Source organism: Sciurus carolinensis, chromosome 3 (genome assembly GCF_902686445.1).
Source record: "Sciurus carolinensis chromosome 3, mSciCar1.2, whole genome shotgun sequence".
NCBI lineage: Eukaryota > Metazoa > Chordata > Mammalia > Rodentia > Sciuridae > Sciurus > Sciurus carolinensis.
This window is the reverse complement of record NC_062215.1, coordinates 7,839,279-7,865,069: the sequence shown is the minus strand read 5'-3', so window position 1 is coordinate 7,865,069 and position 25,791 is coordinate 7,839,279. Positions and strand designations below refer to the sequence as shown.

Sequence of the window (25,791 nt, the reverse complement as noted above, 5' to 3'; positions counted from 1 at the left end):
GGCCCATAGCTGGGTAGAAGCTGTGTATATCACTCTCTCTAACAGCCCCAGGGAAATCCAGAGAGGCAGAGACCATATACAAACAGGATCGTCTGTGTCTTCCTGGGCCAGGGGAAGTGGCAGGTGATCATGGAAACAAGCAGGGGAGAGGTGAATGGAGAAAGGGCCACCGTGGAGGCCAGGTCCCCGGTGAGCTCCGCACCTGATCTGGGCTTCCGGGATGATGTCGTCCATGACCACGTAGACCATGGCACCAGCAGCAAAGGCCAGAGCGTAGGGCAGGAGGGGCTCGGCCAGCACCACCGCAAAGGCGCCCAAGACCCCGGCCAGTGGCTCCACCATGCCACTCAGCTGCCCGTACCTGAGGAGCAACAGAGACAGACAGCTGCAGGGAGGGCCCAGCAGACACCCCGCACGCCCACGCTCTGGTCCAGCCCTTGAGAATGGATGAACTCCATCCCACCTCACACCTGAGCACGGCCGTGCAAAAGCAGCTCACGGCCTCGTAAGCACGGCCTCCTCCCCGGCCCCCTGTGAAACACGCACAGGACCCCCTCCTGATTTCCTTTCGACCTTCAATTTCCTACTTCCTTGAAAATATCAGCATTACTGAGGTATAATTCAGCTGCCATATGACACGCCCACCTAACGTATATATTTGGTGGTTTTCAGTGTGTTCACCAGGTTGTGCAAACATCACCATCACCTAATTCCAGAACATTCTTATTCACCCCAGAAAGAATCCCATTCACATTAGCAGCCCCTGTGGGTGTTTTGCTCCTCCCAGCCCCTGACCACCACAAATCCTCTCTGGTTTTCCTCTACGGAGTTACCACTTCTGAATACGTCACATAAATGGAATCCCATGTTATGTGCTCCTTTCTGTCGTCTCTCACTTGACATGATGTTCCTGAGGTGTAGCCTTGTAGCATGGTCCTTTAAATGGATGAATGACCTTCCATCGTGTGGCCATACCACATCACATATCTGCTCATCTCTGACACCCACACTGAGTGACGGGAAGCGAATCAGGAGTGATGGACAGTTGTGTCTAGCTTGCTCGGGGGTTCAGGCCACAACTGCTACCCTTTAGGGGGGTGGCGGCCATCCACTCTCCTGCAGAGGGGACCCACTTGGCCATGTGGGTGTTGAGAGCCCATCTTGGATGAAGGTAGGCTCTCTCCCTTTACTCGAGCAGGCAAGAGTGGATCCTTGCTGTTTGAAATGAAATGAGGTCCGATTGAAGGAGCAGCGGACGTGAGTGTTGAGAATTTTGAGAGCAGGAGATGAGCCAGAACCTGAGCCCCACACCAACAGGCAGGAGTCAGGGTACCTCTCTTATGGGGGGCATTTGGTAAGAAATTAGGAAGGGCTGGGGATGGGGGTGTAGCTCAGTGGTAGAGAGCCCCTGGGTTCTGGGTTCAACCCGCAGGAAGGGAAGGAAGGAAGGAAGGCAGACAACATTGCCTGTGAGCCTCAGTCCCTCCATCTATATAATGGGGGGTCAGAAATGTCTTCCAGACCCAACTTCCCCAAATGAGAGGACAACTCGTGGGGACTCTGAACTCCTGATCCCTCCCTGCTTCTCCCTGGCCTGGGAGCAGGCCCGTGTTGCTGGGGGATCTTCACAGGGGCCACGGCTTCCTGTTCCCCAGGCCTGGAGGCATAGACCAGCAGAACAGGCAGCTCTTTGGTTTGTACAACTCCTGGCCCTGCCTGTGTTTGAGGAAAGTGTGGATCTTACGTCTGCCCGGGCTGCAGTGGGCTTCAGCGCCGGGGCTCCGCCGCCCGCGAACGCTCCCACCTGGGGCTCCAGCATCTTCCCAGGGCTCTAGTGTGTGGAATTACCCCACGGCTCTCATACACAAAGATCTCTAAGGCCGCCTTGCCCTGTCCTGGCCCAAATCCTCTAGTCCATGGACTCCAACAATGGAGAAAGAGGTAAAAGAGGGTGGAAATAGAACGATTGAAGAATGTGCAAGAACTTGTAAGTCACGAGGTGCTATAAAATGGGAGGTATGCTTAAATTGTTGTTATTAACCGTCCTTTAAAGTGTGCTTACCGTACATTCTGGAGTAGAGATTGTTTTAACAAAGAAGCGTCTGAGGCTTGGAACCCTGAGCGGAGGGCAGGAAACCCGTCGCATAGGCTCGTGGTCTCAGAGTCCCTATGGATGAGCCAGGTGACTCGGGAGGACCATCTGACTCCCACCAGAGCTCCCTTGTCTGAAACCCGGGCTGGGACGATGGGTGTTGCAGGTACAGCTAGGGAATGCACTAGAAGGCCAGCAGCGATGAGGGCTGTCACCCAGATGCTGCGGCGTGCTGCTGGCTTCACGCTGACCGGCACGGGGAGCCACCGGGATGGCTGCGGGGGTCAGGCACTGGCAACACGCATGTCACCGAGGCATGGGGCGGGTAGAGCAGGCATAGCCAGCACCGATGGGCCTGGTGTGTTCACCACAGAGAAATGTCACAATGGGAGTGCAGCCACTCCGGCTGGTGCGTGGAGAGGTCAGGTGAGAGGAAAGGCTGCTCCTTGGGGTGCCGTGCAGACCGGGCTGTGGGTGTTTTACAGGAAGCCCTGACTGGCGTTCAAGAGGAGACGTCTCTTGGAGCAGGCAGCTCCTATGGTGTGTGTGCTCATCACCTCAGGCGCGACCCTGCCCCTGACGGGAACACTGAGCACTTACCAGAAGGCTCTCCAGGTGGAGAAGCCCGCCCCTCGCAAGGGGAGGCTGACGGCCAGGCCCTCCGGAAAGTTCTGGATTCCAATTCCAATGGCCAAATTCCTGAAAAACCAAGAAGGCACGTGAAGCTTCTGTCTGGACTGTGAAAACACACAGGTGGAGGCTCCTGGTCAAGGCCCAAACCCTCTTTTGGTGCCAGGGAGCCAGGAGGGGTCCGTGAGTGGTGGAAGGAGAAGGTTAGGCGCACACATAGGCAGGTAGCACACCTGAAGAAGAAGGAACGTGGATCCTCCCCCCAGCATCCTGTCCTGGGTCCCTGGTGATGCTCTACCTTTAGGATACAGCAGAGGCCACACTGACTGGGTTAGTATGGCCCCAGTTCTGTCATGTGGCCGAGCACTTCTGCACATCTCACTTTCTACACTTCACACAACTTGAGGATCGTAACTCCCACCTTTAAGGATCGCTGTGCAACCCCACTCCACAGCCCAGTAATGCCTGTGGAGTATCTAGAACACACGAGAGGCACAGGCATTTGATTTCTATCTCCTTCAGCTCAGAGATGGGTACATCATGCTTTATCCAGAAGCAGCCTGAGGCCGGTTCAAGGAAGCTCTTCGAAAAAGACTGACCCTACCAGAATCTTGAATATGCCCTAGTCAGCAGGCACGTAGTTCATTTAATTACTCAACCTGTCCCTTCTAAACAGCGTTACAATGTCCCCCTTAAGTTCACCTATCGGCTTATCAAAATGATGGCATCTGAGAAATTAGTCCCTTAATAGGGGAACAATTTATCATGTCTTGGGATTAGCAGGGTCATTGAGCCCATCTACCCAATCTGCAGACAAGGCTGTTCCTAAAGGGGGGGTGGACAGAAAAGAAGCCACCCCAGCACCTGCCCAGGGGGAGTCCACCAAGGGCCCTGCTGAATCAGCCAGTGTCTGCGGCCTTCTCCATGAGTGTACCAGTGCCCACGTCACCTAAAGCTGCTCTCTTACTTTGAGAGGGGTTTGGCATGCTCTGGCTTCATCCCCCACCTATGGAGCAGAGGATTTCTGTAAAGGTCTAGATGGCACACGTTTTAGATTTTACTGGCCATTGAGTCTCTTTTGCAACTACTCAACTCTGCTGTCAGAGTGGGAAAGCAGTCACAATACATACATGACAGGGCATGACTGTGTTCCAATAATACTTTATTTGCACATACAGGTAGGGGACTGGTTTAGGCCCGTGAGACAAACTTTGATCCCTACCCTAATAGTCCAGTGACTGCAGAAAGAGCTGACAAAATGGAGCCATTGACCCTGGGCAGACCCTGGGCAGACCCTGTTCCTCCTTAGGTCCTCAGAGCCATGCATGTGGTAGGTGAAGCCTGGGGCAATCAAACCTCTATGTCCAAACCCTGGGTCCATGGAGATGTCCATCAAGATTCGAAGGAAAGCCTGGGAGCCAGGCAGAAGTCAGTAGCAGGTCAAAGGCCCTGTGGAAATTCTCCTTTGGGAGCATACCTTGTGGAGTCATGGGAGTGGTCATAGCAGGGACCCCAGAAATGAAAAGCAGTCAGCAGAATGTCACACCAGCCTCCCACAGTTACCAGCCAGAGCCACCGTGTGCCTTCTGACCAGCAAAGAGGAAGTGGGGGGACGTCACTTGTAAGGTTTTTGCAAGAACCACTGGGCAACATGAAGGCCTTTCAGGTAAGGGCTCCTGTCTGGGTCACACAGGAACTCCCATGAGACGTGGACCCTTGCTCCTCCTGGGCTGGCACCCTTGGTCTGGTCACCTCGAGGCTCTGTCCCTACTGAGCCCCAGTGGATGAATGGAGACTGGCTGCTAGCCCAGACACAGAGATGAGCACACTGGACAGGCTAAGGAGCACGGGCGTCCCTCTTCAGCTGTGCTTCAAGGTAGGAAACCCTCGCTGGTCACCTCTCAGTGACCCTTGGGATTTTGTCCTAGGTATCTGCAGACAGTCTTACGGTTCTCTCAAAGTGCCTCTTCCACCCTTCCTGGCAGCCCTGCTCTGTCCTAGTTCAACAGGAGAGAACAGGGATTAGGGGAAATCAAACAGGATCAGAAAAGAAACCTGGCTGGGGACCTGGAGGGAAAGGTGCTGTGCTTTCCTCGCTCCTGAAATGTGCGCATGCACATGTCAGTGTGTCTTGCTGGGCCATCTGCTCTTCCTACTCTTCTGGTCCCCCAACCATCAGTCCTCAGTTGGTCTATAGGGCAGGATAAAAGGGTCGAGAGTTTCCTGTCTCCCTGGGCTCCCTTCCCTCCCCTGTGAATCTGCCAGTGGGGGATGAGCGCCCACTTTGGCCAGGAAGCAGGCTTCAGGATCAGTCGACAGCTCGCTTCTTGCCTATCGGGCTTTAGGTCTAGGACTATGCATCCAGTTCTGGGACATGCTATCAAGGCCAGTTAAAGATGTAGGGCCAGGGTGAGCCTGTTCCAACCAGCCGCGGGCACATCTACAGCTTGTTCTAGAGGCTCCTGCTACCAGTTTCATGGTCAAGCAGATCCTGAGCTCCTTCTGCAGGAGCAGGGGACATTTGAAATTTATTTCTGTGGAAGGAATAGACCTATGGGCAAGCTGGGTGCAGTGGTGCCTGTAATTCCAGCAACTACAGAGGCTGAGGCAGGAGGATCACTGGGTAGAGGCCAGCCTCAGCAAGTTAGTGAAGCCCTCAGCTACTTAGCAAGACCCTGTCTCAAAATAAAATATGAAAAAGGGCTGGGGATGTTGCTCAGTGATGCTAATCACTGATGGGTTCAATCCCTGGTACCAAAGATCAAAACAAAACAAAACAAAAACCTATAAGCAATTTCCTGCCAACACTTCGAGTCCCCATCCTGTCTTCCCAGACAGCCACCCACAGAGGGGCCCTTTCCCTCTGACCCCCTTCAGCATCTCCTTGCTGCCCCCCAGCTGGCTGAGCAAACACCAGCAGCTTTCTTGGCTTGTTGAAAGCGCCGAGTCCAAAGTCTATTTCCAGTGGGGGGTCTGGCCAGGTCCTGTGGAGGTGGTACTCTCTGGCTGCCTTGCAGACACTGTCATCCTCTGCCCCCATGTGCATAGGGACAACCCAACCCACCCCCGGCAAGACCGCAGGGTTGCCCGCTAATGTCACCCGTGAGTCAGAGGTGGCGCGCCCTGTCCAAAGTCCTGGTGGCGACATGGCACCCACTGCAGCCATCCCTGGGGCGGGTTGTAGAAGCCTCCTCCACATCCTGCCCGGGAGCCACCATCCCGATAAGCAGCACAGAAATCCCTTTCTTCCATCCCTGGCAGGGCTCCTTACCTCTGCCCTGCCCGGCTCTGGCACAGGGCTTCCAGCCTAACCAGGCGCCGCGCCCTCTGGACCCTGCCAGGCTTCCCTCGGCAGGCGCCGCCTGGCTGGGCCATCCTGGCGTCTCTCTGGAGCACTCCTGGGCTCCTGCGCCCCATGCCACGGGCTGGGACCACAGCTCACCTGCCTCTCCTACCTTCCTATGTGGCCCTTGTTAATTCAGCTCCCCGTCCCCCGCCAGCCCCCACAGCCAGGTTCCCTTGTTCTGTATGCTGTGCATCTGTTGGATGTGCACGGGGATTAGGTAGGGGTGACCCCATGGAAAGGTCTGGCCCCCTCCACACCCTCCACGTCTCCCCACCGCTCGGACCAGCTCTGAAACGTGATTCAGTGCACAGCTCTCAGAGCTGGCCGCCCTCTGGGGTCGCCGGGAGCTTTAGCCGAGGCCAGGATCTTGGCCCCATCCTGCAGATGCTGACCAGTCGTGGCCTCGGACCCTGAGCCCGCAGATTTATTTTAGAGTGTGAGGCGACGCTGAGAGACTCTGATAAGCAGTCGTCCAAGGGGCTGAGGCTGAGGATGTCTGCTGAGCCCCCCTGGGTCTCAGGAGCTCCTTCCCTGCGACCCCGATCCTCCACGCAGGCTGCAGGTCACGGACACCAGAGACCACCCGGCAGCCTGCAGACAGGTGCTCACTCCCTACTGGATGGGAAGCCACGGGTGGATCCCGGCAAACCAAGAGCAGGCAGCTCCAAGCAGAGTCAGGGTATGATGGCGATCGAGGCGCAGAGGGAAAGGCGACTAGCCTGGCAGGCGAGGGGGGCCCTGACTCGGGAAGGCGCGGCCTGGACTGGCTGGTGCGGAAAGGGATGGAAAGGCCTCTCAGGGAGCCGGTAGCCTGGAGGAAGCCCCAGGCCTCCTGCAGCCCTACTGCGCACCTCTCTGTGGTCTCCTCCTACGGGAACACTCCACGGCAGCGCTCCTGGGTGAGTGGTGCTGGTTGGCCCCCCTCCTTGCAGCCTGGGAAAGGAAACCCCAAATGAGAGGTTTCCTTTCCAGGACAGCCTGGGACGATTCCAGAAGTAAGGGGGGAACAGACCCACGCAGGGCCGCCCGAACAGCGGCACAAAGACACCATTGCTGGTCTGCACTCTGACCAGCTGATGGGAGGGAAGGTCCTTCACCAGCAGAACCACAGGCTGCCCTCAGATGCTGCCCTGCCCGTGACCGCCAAGCTCCAGGACGATCTGTCACCAGGGTCTGACGGGAAGCAACGAGGGAAGGGGTTTTGCTGGAAGGGCCTTCAGGGAAGGAGGGGGGGTGAGGAGGGTGGGTTTACGGGGCAGGGTGTCCCTGGGCCAGGCAGCCGGCTGCCAGGGGGCTGGGTGGCTCCGTGGGGGCAAGAGCCGCCCTGAAGAGGCCTCTGCAGGAAGGTGAGCCAAGGGTCTGTCCCAGAGCGCTGCCTCGCGGAGGAGTGAGGCTTGGCTTGGGCGTCCCAACTTCTCCCTTCCTTTCCCTTGGGAATAGGAATCTGCCAGGGAGGGACCGCCCCAGAGAACTGCTGGCTCTGAGTCCGGCACTGAGGTCTGAAACAGCGTTCGTGTTTAAGGTCCATTTCCTACTGTATTTTGACTTTCAATTAATTTTTTAATCCCCAAGGAGGAGCAGAGGTGTCACAGTGACCGGCAGGGAGGTGGCCAACACCTGGGACGCGGCAGGAGCAAGTGGAAATGGCAGTCTAACCCAGAGCCCTCCTGGCAGCGTGCTAAGGAGTCAGGGTTCCGAGTCCCTGGTGACCTCCGAGAGGGAAGCCAGGGTCCCCAACCATTCCTGTGTGCCTGGGGCTGGACGCAGGACTTCCGCACTACACCAGGACCATCCCAGGCCAACTGGGATGAGTTGGTCACCCCTGGAAGCACCCAAGGTCAGGTGGCAGAGGCAAACTGGGGATGAGAATTTCAACTCTCACAAAGGAAAACGCAGAACCCTGGAAACAGAGATGTTTAAAAATGAAGGGCCTACCCACACGAGCAATAGGCTCCTGCAAGTTCCAACCCTCTGGACCCTTTGGTCACATACACCGTCCTCTAAAGCGTCAGCTTCCCTGCGACCCTTGCCAACCTCGGGGGTGTGAGGTCAGTCCCTGAGGGCGGCTGTCTCCTGCCCTGCTCTGAGTGACACCCAGAGGCTGGCCAGCACTGCAGGGGTGGAAGAGGTGGCCTGCCTGCAGGGACGGCAGTACTTTGCTCTGAGCCTGGGCCGCGACACAAAGGCGCGATTCAGGCTGCGTAGGGCCAGGAGGCAGCTGGAAACCCCCGGGGTGGGAGACCGAGGGGGTGGGGGCCGGCTCACTCACAAATATTGACTCCCTGCAGATGGAGGAGGCTGGGCCCACGAGGGTGCCAGGAGGGCCAGGCAGGGTGAAGGGTGCCCTTTCACTGGCTGGGCCTCTCCCGTCTGAACTCAAGGGCTGAAGCCAGTGGCCGGAGGACCTTTCCGGTCGCCACTCTCCTTCCTTGCTGTTTCGGCCTGGCGGAGGCACAGAGGCACACGGCCTCTAGGCAGGGAAACCCTTCCCCACCCTGTCCTTATCTTCAGAGGTCACTGATGCCAAGACACAGGCAACAGGAAGGCAGGTCAATCCTGGTGGGCTATGGCCCCTGCCTCCTGTTAGAGGCCAGGAGGCAACCAGAGGCCTGAGCCCACCTCCCCTCAGGGCTGACTTCTTACCTCCCGCATGCTCCTCCTGCTCAGTGTCTACCACATACAGTTAGAAGTCAGACGGCGCTCGGGCCACAGGGCCTTTGGAGGTCACCTTGCCCTACCCCTTCCTTGTGATGGTAGAATACAGAGGCCCAGCCATTTCAATGCCTTTGGAGACCATCTGAGCCATCATAGGAGTCGAACACACCTGGTAGGAGCCCCAGGTACACAGTGGCTGATCCAGGGCCAACCTCGGCTACATCTGCAACATGGGCATACCCCCACCCCCACCAGGAGGGGTCTTGTGTGGTGGGAAACAATCACTGTGGGCTGGTCCTGAGCCCAGTTTGGGTACCTGTCACATGGTGGCTACTAGTAAAATTGCCCACTCCTGAAGGGGGTAGTGCTGAGCTGGGCACTCAGGCCTCCTGCCCCACAGGCTGGGGCCACACTGCCTCACAGGGAGTTCTTCTCCACTGGGACCTCTGGTCAAAATCAGGCCCTGAAATGGCAATGTGGCCAGCTGTGGCCTCTTCTCAGGAGTGACTCCAGCCCCAGGCTCCAAGGCCCAGAAGAGCATGGGCAAGAACTCAGACCACACAGGACAAAAGACACCAAGAAGGGCCTGCCTTCGAATTTACAGTCCACTGATGCAAAAACTCCCCACGGGAGCTGTCGTGTCCCCATGTCCCTGACGCCTGCTGGGGTGGAGCCACGGCGGAGGCATTGAGCACAGCTGAGAAGGCCACGGGAGCCCTCCTAGATACAGCAACCTTCGAGATGGACTTTGAAGGAAGGGGACAGATTTACTTTAGAAAGTAAAGGAGAGCAGATGCAGATGAAGCCAAGATCCGAGACCATAGGGCGGCCCGGGCTTCCATCCCCACCCAAGTCAGAGCCAACATATAAACAAAAACACAAATGTCTTGAGCCAAAGCCCATGGCTCCCAGCATCCGTCCTAATGCTCTACGAGTCTCTCCCAGCAGAACCTGAGCAAAAATTGCCCCAGTCCAGAGCTCTTCCGAGGGCAAAGCATGGGATTCTACCCAGGGTCCCCGCCCCATCCTTGGGAGGCAGAATCCAGGGCTGAGTCAGTCACTGGGTGATGTGGGGGCTTGAAATCCGTGCACTGTCTGTCTCCACTCAAACCTGTCACTTGAGCCTGGGGGAAGCGTCCTGTGTGAGTCAGCACAGGGCATGTGCCAGGAGCCACCAGGAGCAATGCAGACCCCACGACCTGTGGCCGAAACCAGCTCCAGCCTTTCATTACCACGCCCATCAGAGGGAGCCTGAGGCCCTCCGGCTAGAATTAAAAGTGATCATCATCTTTACTGCCATTTATTGAGGGTTACAAAGTCTCAGGCATGTTTGTAAGCATTTTACAGGTGGCAACATGCGTGGTCCCCTTGACCAACTCCTAAGCATTTGCTATTGTTATCGTTCCCATTTCACAGATGGGGAAACCGAGGCACAATAAGTAATGAGTCCCCAGGGTTACCAGATAGGAAGTGACAGAGTGGAACCTGTAAACCCGAGCTGTATATGGAAGCTTCTGGTCTTGCACAGACCCATCAGACCATCATGGAGAGACTGTTACTGGGGTTTGAATCCCCAGCAGGGGAGCAAACAGCACCTTATGCCTGTTCAACTCCTGAGCAGAGGTTCCGGCCCATTCTAGAACCACAAGAAGGGCAGGCTGGATGGGGGAGAGATTAACCAGAGACCTCACAGGTGTAATGGAATGGGAACAGCTCATCCACAGCAGGGGCTCTCAACATCACCACTGTGAACATTCAGTCACTAGTCCCTTGTTGTGGGGACCTGGTTTGTGCATTGTAGGATGGTTAGCAGAAATTCCGACCTCTCTCCACTAGCCCCAGTCATAACAACCCAGATTATCTCCAGACATGGCCAAAGGTCCCCTGCAGGAGGACATCGTCCTTGCTTGAACTCCACTGACCCAGATTGAGCAGCAGTTCAGACGAGCTGGCTTCCTTAGCAAATGTCTGAGCTAGAGAAGCGGCTCCAGTCCACCCGAAGCCTCTGATCCCAGGAGCCCCACGTGAGGAAGGTTTGGCTGGGTGGGGGCAAGTCTTCTGTAGAGCCAGGCGGCAGCCAGGCAGATTGCTGAGGCTGGAGGCGGGAGCCAGGTTCGGAACCACCGGGCCTCTCTCCCCAGCTCCTAAGACAGTGGCTGGTCAGTCTCCAGTCTCCCTGGGGTGCCAACCTCAGGGCACCTTTTACTTGCATCCTTGTGCCTGAGTGACCCCTGGCCAAGGGTTGTTGCTCGCCTGGGGTTTAGTTCTGGGATTGAAGGCGAGTGGCCCGGGGGCAGGCAGTGAAGAGCCGTAGATCTCTGTGAGTTGGCAGGTGAGCGTCCTGGCGCCTGCCCCCTGGCTCTCCAGGCTATGTTCTCTGGCCTGCTGGCTATGGAAGGAGAGCTGCCTATTGCTGACAAGCCCCGCTTCGCCCAGCTTTCAGGCCCTCCCCGGGCGGTGAGCGCGTGTCCTCGTGCGGCAGGCACTACACACTGTTTTGATTGTTACCGTCCCGGCCTGAAAGGCCCGATTGTTCAGGCCTGAGATGACATCACCGGCTTCCCACTCAGGCAGCCTGTCGAGGTGTTTGATGAGCCTGCAGGTGGGCAGGGGCTGGGTGCTCCCCGCAGGGCAGCCGGGCCCTACCTGCTGAGTGGAGCTGGCTTAGCACGCAAGGGATCTTCCCCGCCTGCTTCCTGCGGCCTGATTGGCTCAGGCTGGGGAGATGAGATGAGGAGGACCCATCCTTTCCCTTCAGGTCTGCCGCCCTTCCCAAAGCGGGCAGCGAAGAGCCCCAGATGATCAGGCCGCAAGGCAGGTGGCAGCCAGAGGTGATTCGGGCCACCACGGTGCACACCCCCCCCTTGTAGGAGTCCAGAGGGGTTCCCCTGTGTCCTCGGATCTCTGATTCCTGGGGTCATGCCCTAAGGTCCCTTACCTGCTAAGCCTCCCAGCAATGAAACCCGTCCTATACACAGCCAGGAGAAAGGCTGCCTCTTCTCGTGTGGTGGGGGCACACACCTGGGAGCAAGGTGCCCCTGCAGTCACCGAAAGACACGCACCAGGAGTGCGGTTAAGCCCAGCGGTGCAATCTGCGGTGGTGCCCGCCTGCAGACCGTGCAAACACCCATCCACAGCAGCATGAATAAACGAATTGTGCTCCAATCACACAATGGAACACTGTCCGGGGCAGGGAGTGGAGATCTGCACCTACACGCAGCGGGGTGGCGGCGTCTCGCAGACAAGATTTTGAGTGAAAGAAACTGGACACAAGATGGTAAATGCTGTCTGGACTTATCACGGCGAAATTCCCCAGATGCTCCTCTTTGATATGAACCACCCAGGGCTATTCATTCAAGGAATTTGAAAATGGAGCAGAAATGACTGACCCCCTAAAGGCAGGCTTTCAGTTTCCGGATGGGAGTCTTATTTCGGGAAGAAGAATAACTTTCCATTACCTTTCTAAAAAGATGTCTGATTGCTGCTGAACATAGGTGCACATAATATACATGTTTTGCTGGATGAATTCTCAGAAACTGGCAAACCCAGGACACCCAGGTCCAAATCAAGAAGTAGAACACTGCCACCTCCCCAGGACCTCCAGCCTGGGCTCCCTGCTCACCGCAGCCTCCCGAGGGGCAGCATCAGCCCCACTTCTAACAGAAGTTTAGTGGTATCTATTTTTGAACTTCACACACATGGTGGCAGTCCAAAGACCCCCGAGGAGGATCAGCTGAGGGCCTTGTGTCTCACCTGCAAAGGTGGCATGTGCACAGCTGCCTTTGGCCGTAAGTTTGACCCTCTGATGGGGAGTGTCCCCAGGACCCTTCAGTCCATCCCCCCAGACATCTCCTTGCACATCACGTTCTTCTTCACTGAGTGCTTCATCTCTCCATCTGCAGGATCGACATTTTAGGGGAAGGTAGTCCTCCAGCATTAAAAACAGCATTGCCAGTCACTAAAAGCGTTCCAGCATTATGACGCCTTAAGTAGGTTTAAGCAACGCTACCAACATTTATTATTTCATTTCGGGGCTGTGAGATCAATTTCCATCTTGCAGACGTAGTACCCAAGGCTCTCAAGGGGTGGGCCATCAGCCTGAGAGCACAGCATGGGCCACTGCGTCGAGGGAGCCAGGATGCGCCCCAAGTCTTTTGCAAGCCTCACTGCATCACTGAATGCTGCAGAGGGCAGAGAGGAAAAGCAACCAGTGGCTGTCCAGGGAAGAGAGCCATGGACGTTTGTGTCAACTTGGGTACTCTGTCACACCTCGCAGAAATCTGAAGAGGAACCTGAAGAATCAACCCTCCAAACCTGTCCAGAATCCAGCCCCTTCTCCCAGGTCCATTGTTCTAGCAGGCGGGAGCTTCCACGGTGTCCTTCCTGACGATGGCAATAGCGTCATAATGGTCTCCTTGCCTCAACTCTTGACCCCTAAAGTTTATTCCCCACACATCCGCGAAGTCCATTTATGTTGCTCCTCTGCTCAAAATGCTGCTGTGGTTGCTGCTTCACTCAGGGGCAGAGGCCACGTCCTCTTCTGGCCTACTGTGGCCTAGCATGATCCACATGTCCCCACCCTCCATTCTTCTTTGGCCTCCTCTTCTATGGCTCTTCCCTCTGGTCTCCTTCTCTAGTCATCTGGTTTACCAAAATACTTGGTTCCTCTTGCGTTAGTGCATTTCACTGGAACATTGTTTCCCACCATCAGTTGGTCACTTCTTCACCTCTTCAAAGCCAGGTCATCTGATTTTCCAAGGTTATAATCTGAAAGGCATTGTAGCTTCTGTCTCTCCCTCTCTTGACCGCCAGCTCTGGGGCAAGTCAGCTCAAGCAGCCTCCTGGGAGTGCCTATGTGGAAGACCAAGTCCTCCCGCCAACAGCCATGCAAGTGCGCCATCTTGGATATGGTTCCTGCAGCCCCAGTCAAGCCTTCCGATGGCAGCAGCCCAGGCTGACATCTTAACTGTGCCCTCATGAGAGTTGCTGGGACCACTCAACGAAACCAAATTCCTAGCCTTCAGAAAACACAAGATAATGATTGCTGGGCGATGTCACCAAGTTTCAAAGTATTTTGTTATATAGCAATAGACAACTAATATAGTCACCTTCTCAATGAATTCTGCCCTCACTCCATCTGCTTTCTCTTGTTCTCTCTTTTCTTCTTCCCTTCCTCCATCTTTCCTTCCTTCCACATAGCATTTCTGACCTACTATATAATATATTCATTTTTTAATATTCATCGTTGATTCTTTCTCCCTCTCCTGACCTGGCAGCAGACAAGCTAGGAACCCGAATGTTCGCTGATGTGCCTCAGCACCTCATGCAAAGCCCGTGGCATGCAGCCATGAAACAGATGTGTGTACAGATACGGGCCCCAGAATTCTAGCAGGGCTGATGTCTGTTGCCAGCTGTGAGGGATGAAGCAGCAGAGGACATGTCGCAGCTCTCTGGCTCTTAGCACCTAAAGCAAAAAAAGGATAAACTTTGCAACCCGTAGCACCTTTCTAGATCCTAAGCTTCGTGATTCCTACCTAGCCAGGGGATTGTGGGTTTTCTAGATTCCAGGGGCTGCAGAACAAGGCTTCCACCTTCGCAAAGCCCATTTTCCTGTGTGTGCACATCTGGAAGCCAAAACACAAAACCATCTCCTTGTGCACATCTGGACAGCATCAACCAATCGTTCCAAGAGGAAACTCCAGAAGGGCTGCTCAGCAGAACTGCAGCGTCCGCCAAATGGGAGAAGCTGAAAGGCTCCTTTCTTTTCCACCCGCCAAACAATCTTCTGGGCACAATCTTGGGGGCTGAAAGCTGCCGCGCTGAAGAACATATGCTCTCAATAGCTCTCCGCTGCGGTCCCTGTCATGTTGCTCTCCCTGCCTGGAGCCTGGCCAGTGCAAAACAGAGAAATTCCACCCCCCCCCCGCTCCCTCCCCCAGCACACCCTTGTTTAGACCAAACTCTACCTTCATTCACCCTTGGGGCTCTTGGCCTGAGTTCAAAGCCAGTGCCACCTGCTCCTCCTCCACTCCCTTCAGGGAGCGTGGCTGAACTGCACGCCTCATGCAAACTGAGCTGAAAGGGGAGCGTTCAGCTCTGCTGGTGAGAAGTCTCGGCTATTTGCATGCACTGAGGATGTGGCTGGGCCGAGGAAGCTGCCTGGCAGTAGGTAGTCTTGTTTGACAACCAGCCTGGGCTCCAGAAACAAACAGGAATGCTTATGTCTTTGCAAATGAGCTGAGACTCTCTAGGGCACTGCGGTGAGGGTAAACAGGACAGGGAGGGGAAGGGGCATGTGCACACAGGCAGGGCACTTCCCATCAGCACCTTCACATCCCCGGATGCAAAAGGTTTGGAAGCAAGGACACCCTGCAGCATGTCAGTCTCAAGTGGCAAGAGGGAGCCTTTGTGTCCTCGTGCTGTGAACAGCAAGGGATGCCAGCAGGGAGAGACAGAGGGTGATCACAGACCTTGAGTCAGGGTGTCTGGTTATCATCCTTCTTTGCAGGTGAGAAGCAGGAGTAAGACCCAGGTAAGTTCTGGAAGCCCAGTGCTGGACCCTCACCCTCAGACAACAGCACCTCCCTAAAGGTCAGAACCCCTTCAAGCCTAGACCCCTGCTGGTGTTGCAGCAGCAGCAAGGAGAGCACACAGCCCAGGCCTGCAGGCTGTGGGTATGGGCAGGACGCGAAGAAAACCTGGCAGGGAGCTGGAAGGAAAGACAGCAAGAGAGAGAAGACTTTCCTTTCCCACGCTGCGCTTCAGGACTCTCCAGCCAGCTGGGAACTCGGGGCTTTGCCACTGGACATGACCCAATTTGGCCAGCCAAGGGTGAATGCGGGGTCTGAGGCAGGAAGTCGAGGCCCAGGGGATGGGTGGGAAAGGTCACTAGGCAGGAGGTTAGCCGCCTGCTGCTTTGCACATGCTACCCAAGACACTGAGATGATGGGCAAAGCAAATGCCCTCACCAGAGTCACCTCTTCCAGAAAGGCCTGGTGCAGACTGCAGGCGCCTGGCTCCCAGCAGGCAGAGCGGGCGTGCCAGCACTGTCTCCTGAGCCCCTGCCCTGGGCCAGGTCCACGCTGAGCTCCATCTCCTTTTCCTTTGGCAGTTAATTGCCCTCTGCAGGAAACGCTACCCACCCGTGTTACAGACAAAGACACCGAGGCTCACAGAGGGCCAAGTATCTCTCCCAAACCCATCGGCCCATGAGGGGCCCTGCTGCCCTTCCAACTGGGGTCTGCTGGTTCCAGAGCTCACACAGGGTTTCCTGTGTGGTGTCCACCACGCTCCTAAGAAACAGTGCAGAGTGAGGTTGGCTCCTTCTCTCATCTCAGCTTACGAGGGGGCAGTCTGCAATTATCAGCGATGGTTCATACCCTGAAGTCACCCATTACCAATTTTCCACCGAGGGGCGGGCCCCCGCACAGACACCGTAAAGTATCTCTGTTCACTATAAATAGTAATGCGATGTAAAACCCTCTTTAAAAGAGGTTCCCAGTATTCTCTAATGAATCACTGGTTTCCAACACAGGTCTGGTGGCCTTTTCTCTCTTGAACAAGTTAGTAACTGGCAAAAGAATTCTCTGGCTATTATCCTAGGCGGTGCATAACTGGCTCCAGTGGACACCTCTAGGGCCTTCCCAAGGTGTCAGACCCCATCCGATTACTTGTTGTCATCTCTGGAGCACATGTCATCCCCCCCTTGAGAGGGGAAACCCTGGTGCTGGTGTATGAGGGCAAGGGACCTGGTTGGCTTCACTGGAGACCCAAGTATGGTCACCGGGCCTTGGAGTAGCCTCCTACTTCAAGGAAGGTCAGGACAGTGCCCATCACACGGCCAAGAAATCTCGACCGTGCCAAATCGGCCTGGTCCTCGCCTGGACGGCCCCTGGGGGAAGCCTGGCACTCAGAGCTGAGACTTAGGAAACATCCTTACAGTAAGGGTCCTTCCCCTACTGAAAACCCCATCCTAGCCAGGGGTGGTGGTGCACATCTGTAATCCCAGTAACTTGGGAGGCCGAGGTAGGAGGATTGTAAGTTCAAGGCCAGACTGGGCAACTTAGCGAGGTCCTATCTCAAAATAAAAATAAAAGGCCCAGGGGTATAGCTCTGTGGCAGAGCACCCCTGGGTTCAGTCCCTAACACCACAAAAGCACACAACCAAACCAAACCCTTGTGCTCTATAGAAAACAGTCAGTTCTCAGAGGTCTCGAAAATGCCAGTGTAATGCAGAAGAGAAAAGGCGGGGAACTGCTCCCCACTGAGGGAGATTAAGGGGACAGGACAGCCCAGTGCGATACCCAAATAACACAGCAAACATCCAGTCGAATATCTAGAAAGGACGCTGGGAATTATTAGAAAAATTCAACAGGGTCAGTGTGTTACATGGTTTTACTCTATCCATGTTCAGTTTCTAGGGTGGGATAAAGTATCATGATTAAGTGGGGAAGATGCCTTTATTCTCTTTTTTCCCCAGAGTGACACAGGTTACTTTGCTTTGAGACTTCTGAAATGCTTTAAGGTACCAATGCAGTCAGTCATGAAATATTTAGAAAGTACTTTCTAGGTGCCGGGTACTCTGATTTTTTTTTTTTTTTTTTTTAATTCTTTATTCTGAAATAACTTGAGACTTACAGAAAAGTTACAGAAATCCTGCCGGGAGTTCCTGATTCCCCTCACATACACTCTGCTAACAGGTGTGAGGGGCACATGCTCCACACACCACCAGCCACCCTGGAAGACGGCACGGGCGCACGATCCACTGGTTCTCACTCCATGTCCTCTTGCTGCTTTGGGATCTGGACTCCTCGGGCCCTTCATTGTGTTAGTGGTGGCATCTCCTTTGCTCTCTCCTGCGATGCGTTTCTAGTCCTTCCTTGTTCCCAGGACCCTGAGGAGTACTGGCCAGTTACCTGGCTTGGTCTGAGGTTTTCTCACGGTTAGATGAGAAGCATGCAGGTTGGATGAGGACACCCAGAAGTGGCCTGCCCTTCCCGGCCCATCTAATCAGAGGACACGGGTGACTCAGTGTGTCCCATTCCTGTTGATGTTAAAGGTGATCAACCGGGGGAGGCAGTGTTTGCTGGGCTTTTCTGCTGCACAGTTCTGTTTCCCTTGGATAGTAAAAATTGGGGGGAAATGCTCCAAGACCAGGCAAATACCCCGTTGCTTCTTTATCTTTCTCACGTGGACGTCGGCTTCCGTGGGTGGGTCTCGCCACAGTGATTGCCTCTGTGGCGCCCTAACGGGGGCTCTCCCTTTCCTCATTCTTTCTACATCGGCAGCTTGGAATTCTGGAAGAGGGTTATTCCGTCTCCTTCATGTAGTTATTTATTCTTTGCTTATTTGTGCAGAACCAATGCACAAATTTATTTTATAAATTAATTTTTATAAATTATTTTATAAATTAATTTATTTTATAAATTTATTTATTTTATAAATTAATTAGAACCCAATAGTATCATTATTTTGCTCAAGTTGTTCCAGCTTTGACCAGTGCGGGGGAAGGGGTCCTGGGACCTCTTGATATGTCTCTACACTTTCGCAAGGATGTCCTTACTTTCTGGTACGTGTTCCTGGCTCATGGTGTATTTTCACCTCCTGATCCTGGGATCCGCCACTTCTCCAGGAAGTTCTGGTTCCTTTGACTGGAGAACGGTGCTTAGGAACGGAGCTCTGAGTAGGAGGTATGTTCGTGGCCACTGGATGCCACTGCTTCAGGAAATGCACGCACACGTACTAACCCGTGCACGCTCAAATGGCATATTTGTTTCCAGATCTGTTTACTTGTGTGTGTGTGTGTGTGTGCATATACATTAAAATCATACGGCAAATACTGTATACCCTCACTTCCATGTGGAATCTGAAAAAAAGGTGAATTCATAAAATTGCAGAGCAGATCAGGGATTGCCAGGGGCCAGCAGGGGAAAGAGGGACACGTTGGTCAAAGGGTACCAACTTTCGGTTCTGAGTGAGTTCAGGGGATCTAACACATTGCTGGTAATTACAGCACATACTTCTGTACTGTTCACTTGAAATTTGCTAAAAGGGTAGATCCTAAATATTTGTGTCCCCCCCACACAAATGGTAGCAATTCGAAATGACGGCTGTGTAACTCCTTCCATGGGGGCGATCGGTTCCTGATGGATGCCTACGGCAACTTGATACCGGAACCCACAGTCATGCCTCGCAAGGATTCCTCCGATTCCAATCTGACACCACAAGATTGACGGGAGGCTGGAAATCAGCAAGCAGCATGGTGGACGCAGCAAGGACAGAAGTCACCACGCGCCCAGAGGAAACTGCCCCAGGTCATGCGATGGGAAATGGAGGCCCTCCTGTCCTTTAAGGAAAAGGCGCGCAGGGAGGGAGAACCGCAAACCGACTGTTTACAACCTGAGAGGTGCAAATGCAAAACTGGAGTGGCAGGGCTGCCTTTACAGGCAGGAGGGTTTGTGAGCCGAGTTTGGAAGGAGCAGGGGCTTTCAGACGAACGTGCCATCAGAAGCACCCAGAGGTTCCTCAGGGCACAGCCTCTGCCCAGGGAGCTCGGCATCCATGGAGAAATCAATCCAGAAGGATCCCCTTCCATGATCTCTGAAGTCTTTGGTGGTCTTCCTGGTGAACCTCTAGAGCATAGCAGGGCCCAGGGCAGGAACCCCGATGTGAGAGGAAGGGTGGGAAGGGGGCGAAGTGGGCTGTGATCTTGCCCTCACTCCCGGCCACTGGAAACATGGCCCCTGATACGCCCATCAGGTACTCCTGTTCGCCTCTTGGCCTGATGTCCGAGCTTAACCTGGCTGAGGAGCCTTCTTTGATGGACCTGAAGAGAGGGCCAGACGTACCCACCACCTAAGAGGCTGCAGGTTCCAGGGGTGTCCTGGGATGCAGGACACGTGCAGTCTTTTGTGCTCACAGCTCACTGCCCTATAAAGCTCTGTTATACATGGCGGATCACAGAAGCCCATCTAGCTCATGGGTCGCTTCCTAGTGTTTAAGTCCCTCCTGGGTTACGGAAGCCATGGGAGAGTTCAGGAACTGAATCACCATTTGTAATCTGCTCTTCCAATGGGAAAATGCCTTTGCTCAGAACAGTGAGAAGGAACAAGAGGGTACCCGAGAGAAGTGGAGATGAGAGGACCATTCCTCCACTCTGCATCTCTCAGCAGAATGTCCTTGCGCTCTTCTGCCGGGACTGGGGCAATTTAGGGGTTCATCAAGTCATAGGTAACTACTGACTTCCCACTGTCTCTCGGATGTGATGCTGCTGGGAATATCCCAGATCCCTGCCCTTTGGTGGCTTCAGACACAGAGAGGGCCATGACCTCCAGGGAACCTGCCCTGCAGGGAAGGGAAGGAGCAGCTGGAACTTGTTATGGCTTGGATCTGGAATGTTCCCCCAAAGGCTCACAGGTGGAACACATTGCTGCAATGTTCAGAGGTGGGGATTAAGGAAAGTGACGGGCTCATGAGGGCTCCAACCTCGTCATCGGATTGGTCCACTGAGGGATTCACAGCTGAATAGACCATTGGGAGGTGGTGGAAACTGGAGGAGGTGGGACCTAGTTGAAGGGAGTGGGGACACATCCCTGCCCTTGAAGACTATATCCTTTCCCTGGTTGGTCGGTCAGTCTGTCTGTCTCCCTCTCCATGTTCTCTCTACCATGATGCTCCTGTCTCACCACAAGCCCACAACAATGGGGCCGAGCAACAGTGGACTGAAGTCTCTGAAACCATGAGACAAAATAAATGTTTCTTTCTTTTAGGTTGATTGTCTCAGGTACTTTGTCACAGCAATGAAAAGCTGATTAACACAGAACTTAGTGAGGATCAGCCATGCTCAACATTTGGGATCTTTGAGGGTTCCTAAAGGATGCTGTGCAGACAAGAAGAACATACAAAGCCAAGGGGCCAATGTGTACAGAGCCCTGTCACAGCAGGTGGCGGGAAGGGTTGTAGGCCAAAGGGAAGAGAGAATGGCCTGGTGGAAGGTGGGCCCGGAGGACATGTTGAGGGCTACGTTTTTAAAATCATGGTACCATCCACATAATATAAAGATCGCCATTTAAACCATTTTAAACTATACATTTCAGTGGCATTCAGTCTACATTCACAGTGCTGTGCCACGGTCCCCACTATATCCAGAGTAACCTACTTCCAGAACATTCTCATCACCCCAAAAGGAAATCCTACGACCAGTGCAGTCCCTCCTCATTCCCTGCTCCCCTCAGTCCCTGGCAATCGCCCGTCTGCTTCTGCCTGTGTGGCTCTGTCCCCTCTGTGTAGCACATAAGTGAAGCGACACAGGAGGTGGCCTTGGGGCCTGGCTCCTTCTGCCCAGCGGTCTTTTCCAGGCTCATCCATGCTGCGCTGAGTGGGGGCACGTCCTCCCCTCAGACTGAGTACCACCCAGTCCACAGTGTGGACCCAGCCACGATGGGCATCTGGATGTTCCCCCCTTCTGGCTGCTGCAAGCCTTTGTGCGTGAGCTCCTGTTTGGACACCTGTCTTCCATCAGATTCCGTCTACGCCGAGGAGTGGAACTGCTGAGTCACATGTTAAGGATTTGGAGCTTGTCCTAGGACAGCTGGAGGCCATTGAAGTGAGGAGCCATGTGATGAGGACTGTGTTTTTAAGCATTTGCCATGGCTGATGTGGATAGCGGGATGGAGGGGGGCATTGGTGGTCAGTGGTGGATGTTAGTCCAGGTGAGGGAGACCAGAGGAGGAGGGGAGGGAGGGAGGAGAGAAGTCTCCCATTTCTCCTCCTTTTTCATCTAACCGCTCTCCTCATCCCATAGACACCCAACCCCAAGAGACAAAGAACCGTCTCCTCCGCTGACGTTGTCATGGATTGAAAGCAACTGGCAAAGCCCACTGTGCACAAGAAAGGCCTGTCTAGGTGATTTTGAACTTCCTCCCGGCTGGACCAAGAGAAACTCACCGACCCTCAAAGCATTCTTTGCTGAGACACCCAATGTCCCATTGTGAGTCTGGGAACCTTCATTTCCAGGTTGCCTGTGGCCCAGTCATCTCTTCCCCCGACTCAAGAGCTGATTTCCACCCTGCAGGAAGCTGTTGGTTCCCATGGGGCCTCTGCTATCTTCTTATCAGCCTTAATATTTATATAACTGCTTCCCTTATGAGTCAATCACAAGTTCAGGGCAAAAGTTCAGATCTTCTCCAGCCTGAATAACCTAGAACATTATCTTAAAAAACAAAGTCAAACCCCCCCGCCCCTCAAAAAAAGAACCCCACCAAACAAAAATGGCAGCAAAACCTCATGGAACAAAAACTGCCCATCTGCACCTTCCAGTCCCTGGAGGGTACCAGCACCTGAGAGGACCTGGGCCACAGCTGACTTCCATTTCATCCATGTCAAGGGCAGTCCAGTGAGACCCAGCACCCCCGACTGAACATGGCGGCTATGTCCATAGGGGCTTCTGTAGGGGGCGTGGCTTCATGCAGAATCCCCTGGGGTCCCCTATATCCTAATTCATCACAGGTAATGCCTGACAAAAGACCTACTCTGACGTCCCTCATTCAACAGGTCCTCAGTGGAAGGAAGGAAGGAAGGAAGGAAGGATGGGGAAAATATATGCTCCCATAGAAACAAGCAGCAGCACACCCAATGTCTGCCTTGGTGGTGGGCTTGCTGCTCTCCATTTCCTGGGGGTTGATTTTGACAGTGGGGAGGACAGAATCAGATGGGGGGAGGGGACCACATCCAGCACTTGGCTCCTACCCAGAGGCAAAGGCCTGTGAACCCGGCAGGAAACCCCACATGGGTAAAGACAGAGAAGGGAAACACAAGTGTCCCTGGAAATGAGATGGGTTCCTGGGAAACAGTCCCCTGAGTATGCCAGATGTCCCTGGGACTTCATCGCACATTTTCCTAGAGAAGCCTGACCCCCCGGGAAGCCTGGCTGCAAGGGCTACTCCCAGGCTGCTCCTGTAGGTGAGGGACCCTCCTGCCAGACCCTTTTTCAATAAGAACCCTACGACCACTGCTGGCAGCGGGCCCCTTTAAGTCCCAGGGTAGTGGCAGCCAGGTGCCTGGAAGGTTTCACAATCAAACTCGAGGGTAAATATAGGCAGTGACTCACAGGACAGGTTTTCTGCCCTCCTCTTGGCCCCCGGGACTCCGCGGCTTATTTCCCCAGGCCGGTTAACTTCAAGCTTGCCACGATCCGCAGGCTGCCTCCAAAAATGGGTTTGCCAGGCTCCTGAGTCAGAGGCTGGGTTCCTGTGACCCCCCTCCCTGGCCTGGGAAGCATCTGGCCTCACTGTGCCAGAGGTCAGTGGGACATCTGTGGCACCAAGATCTGGCCAAGTCAGTGGCTCCAGTGTCCAGCTCATGGCCTGGAGGCTTCGCCCAGGCTGGTGGGACAGGCAGACAATTTACAAGCTAAGTAACACATCATAAAAGTCAGCAGCAAATGCTAATGAGCCAGCAAGCCGGGGCAGAGCACCTTTCCGGCTGGCCAGGGCGCTGACAGAGCCACCGTCCCGGGTGCGGCAGGCCTGCCCAGCCAGTACTGACGACTCACGATGGCTCACGGTGCTTTCCTCTGGGCCCTGGAAAGCTACCCTGGGGAGGTTTCCAGATCTCCCAGATCACAGGACTCAAACGGCAATGCTGTCCCCATACTCCACCTCAGCAGGGAGGGGGTCAGCTGGGCAGGCGGTCTTGTCGGGCAGGTGCCATCACCCACCTCCATAAGTGTGACTGTGGTGAGTCCCCTCTTGCTTCAAGCAACAGATGGGGCCCCGTGGGGCCAGCAGAGACCTGGGGGAGGGGAAGGGTGAGCTTCTGCAGAGAGAGGAGACGGGAGAAAGAGTGCGTCTGCGTGGGCGGGTGCTCGGACTGTGTTCCCACCGGCTTGGGTTTGCCAGCATGTCTGGGTCCCTGAGCTTGTCTCGGGCCACTGGGGACAATGTGACTACCATCCTGTGGACCCTAAGCTGCATCTGGTTCCACCAAGAACCAATTCAGGATGGGCCAAGTCAGGCATAGAAATAATCCCAAGGAGGAAAATGCTCATCTTGGAAACTCTGCAGCTTGGACATTGTTTCATTCAATTAGCAAAAACCTACTGCACACTTCCTGGGTGTCATGGCCGAGGTAGGAGCCTGCGACACAGGAGGAAAGAGACAGAGGGGACACTGGATCTTGTGAAGCTGGGGACAGACAAACAATATATAGATCAAACAGGGACTGGGCAGGCAGGGAAGGTGCACGGGACAGAGGGTTTACAAATGGACTGTGTTTATAACCCGAGCAGACGTAAGCTAGAAGTGGCAGGGCTGTCTTTAAATGGCACTGGGGTATCATGCTCTAAGGGCAGAAACGGAGAGCTTCAGGGGAGGACCTAGTTTCAGGGCAATGGTCTCTTTGAAGAGGTGAAGCTAGAACTGAGACTTGAGGAATGAAAGGGGAGGGTGGAGTCGAGAGTGAGCCACAGGGGAGAAGAACTTTCCATGCAGAGAAAAGAACCAGAAAGGGCGACGGCTGGATGAGGGCTTCGTGTGCTCAAGAAACCTGCAGAAGTCCCGCGTGGCTGAGTCTAGTGAGGGGAGAGGGAACTTGAACTTCCCAAATGCAATGAGCCCCAAGAGGATCCATCTCGGGACGGTGGCAAAGGTCCGTTTTCACCATGGGTTAGCGCCAGGCTCCCTCAAACGTCTGGCTTCCCATGCAGCACACTTAGAGCACTCAGCTGGGATCAGGGAAAGACAGGAGCACAGGAAGATCGCCTGATTGGGAAACAACCAGATTTCCAACCCCTGCATCAGATCCCTCCACGGCCGGACACCTCAGCCCCCCCTGTAGGCTCTGTCTTGTTGCTAGGACTGATCTTGACTTCAGATACACTGAGGAAGTTCTCCTGCAATCACCTGCGCCTCGACCTTTCTTTGCTGCTCTGAAAACAGGGCATCTGTCTTGTTCCTGTGCTTGAATGGGTCCCTGAAACCCAGCTTGGCCTCTGTCATTCTTCCAGCCTGAGGCTGCTTTCCTAGAATCGGAGCCTCCTCTTGCTGGCTTCTTAGCTCTTGTTCCTGCTCCTGCATCACCCTGCTATGCACTGGCAGACCTTCGGGAGACCGACTGAGCTCTGCCTGCACTTTAAAATAGGACCTTGGGGGTCCTGCCACATCATGCTCATCTTCCTCCCAGACCCCAGGCACTCTCCACTGGTTCTCCCTGGTAAATACAGCTCATCACCCTCTGCTGAGGACCCTTCCCTCCAAACCTTGGCTGCCTGGCAGGTGGCACTCCCTCTGAGCATCCGCACCTGGGTGCTTCTGTGCAATGAAGCCTAGGGCCAGGCCTCTGCAGCTCTCTTATCAGCCTTCTGCTGGTGAGGTGCCCAGCTGTGGCCCAGTGAGGTGCTGATCCCAATGTGTGCCCTGTAGGCAGAAATCAGGGCATGCATTCACCTTTTAAAGGGATGTCTGAAAAGAAACTGACAGCTGGCAGATTCCTCCATTGAAGGGCTTAGCTTGTAGTAAAAAGAGATTTGAATTAGTGTGTCTTCAAATCAGGGGCGCAATGGGACCCCCACAGGTCACTTGGTGTACCACTCACCACTGGCCATTAAAGGAAGAGCTTGCTCACTTCGCCTGGCCAAGCAGCCATCCCATCGCCCAGGGCCAGGCAAGCAAGCCTCTCTAAAGGCAGGAGTGGATGCTTAAGAGGCTTCTGGACTGGCCACCTGCCAAATGGGTTGGGCAGGGGATCGGTCCAGGGTGAGTTGGGCAGGGGATCCTTATCTTCAAAGTGTTGGGTGGGAGCACACCATTTAACACAGAGGACAGCAAAGCTTTGGTCCTCCCAGGCCCAGCTATGGAAACTTCAGAGCTCTGCGGGAGGTGACTGCAAACCATGGCTGAAAATTCGGAGATCCTAAGGCATGGGGCCAACAACCCCCGGAGTGAGGACTGGAGCGGGAGGTCCGCCATGCCAGTGACCAAGAGGCCAGCTGAAAGACCAAGCTTCGGAGAGTGGAAAGAACCCGGCGGCTTTGGAGGCCACTCGAGGTGACTGTCGGACACCCGGGACTGAT

At 54.7% G+C, this 25,791-nt stretch overlaps 1 protein-coding gene across 10 annotated transcripts in view; it reads right to left on the bottom strand.

The window, feature by feature from the left end:
• Slc39a11 (solute carrier family 39 member 11) overlaps positions 1-25,791 on the bottom strand; it is a 397,212-nt gene that overhangs the window by 1,880 nt on the left and 369,541 nt on the right. For all 10 annotated transcript variants that reach the window (XM_047544191.1, XM_047544190.1, XM_047544193.1 and 7 more), the window contains 2 exons: positions 2,693-2,791; positions 203-361 (listed from right to left, as the gene is read on the bottom strand). In XM_047544191.1, coding sequence (XP_047400147.1) covers positions 203-361; positions 2,693-2,791 — 258 coding nt within the window. The remainder of the gene's footprint in view (positions 1-202; positions 362-2,692; positions 2,792-25,791) is intronic.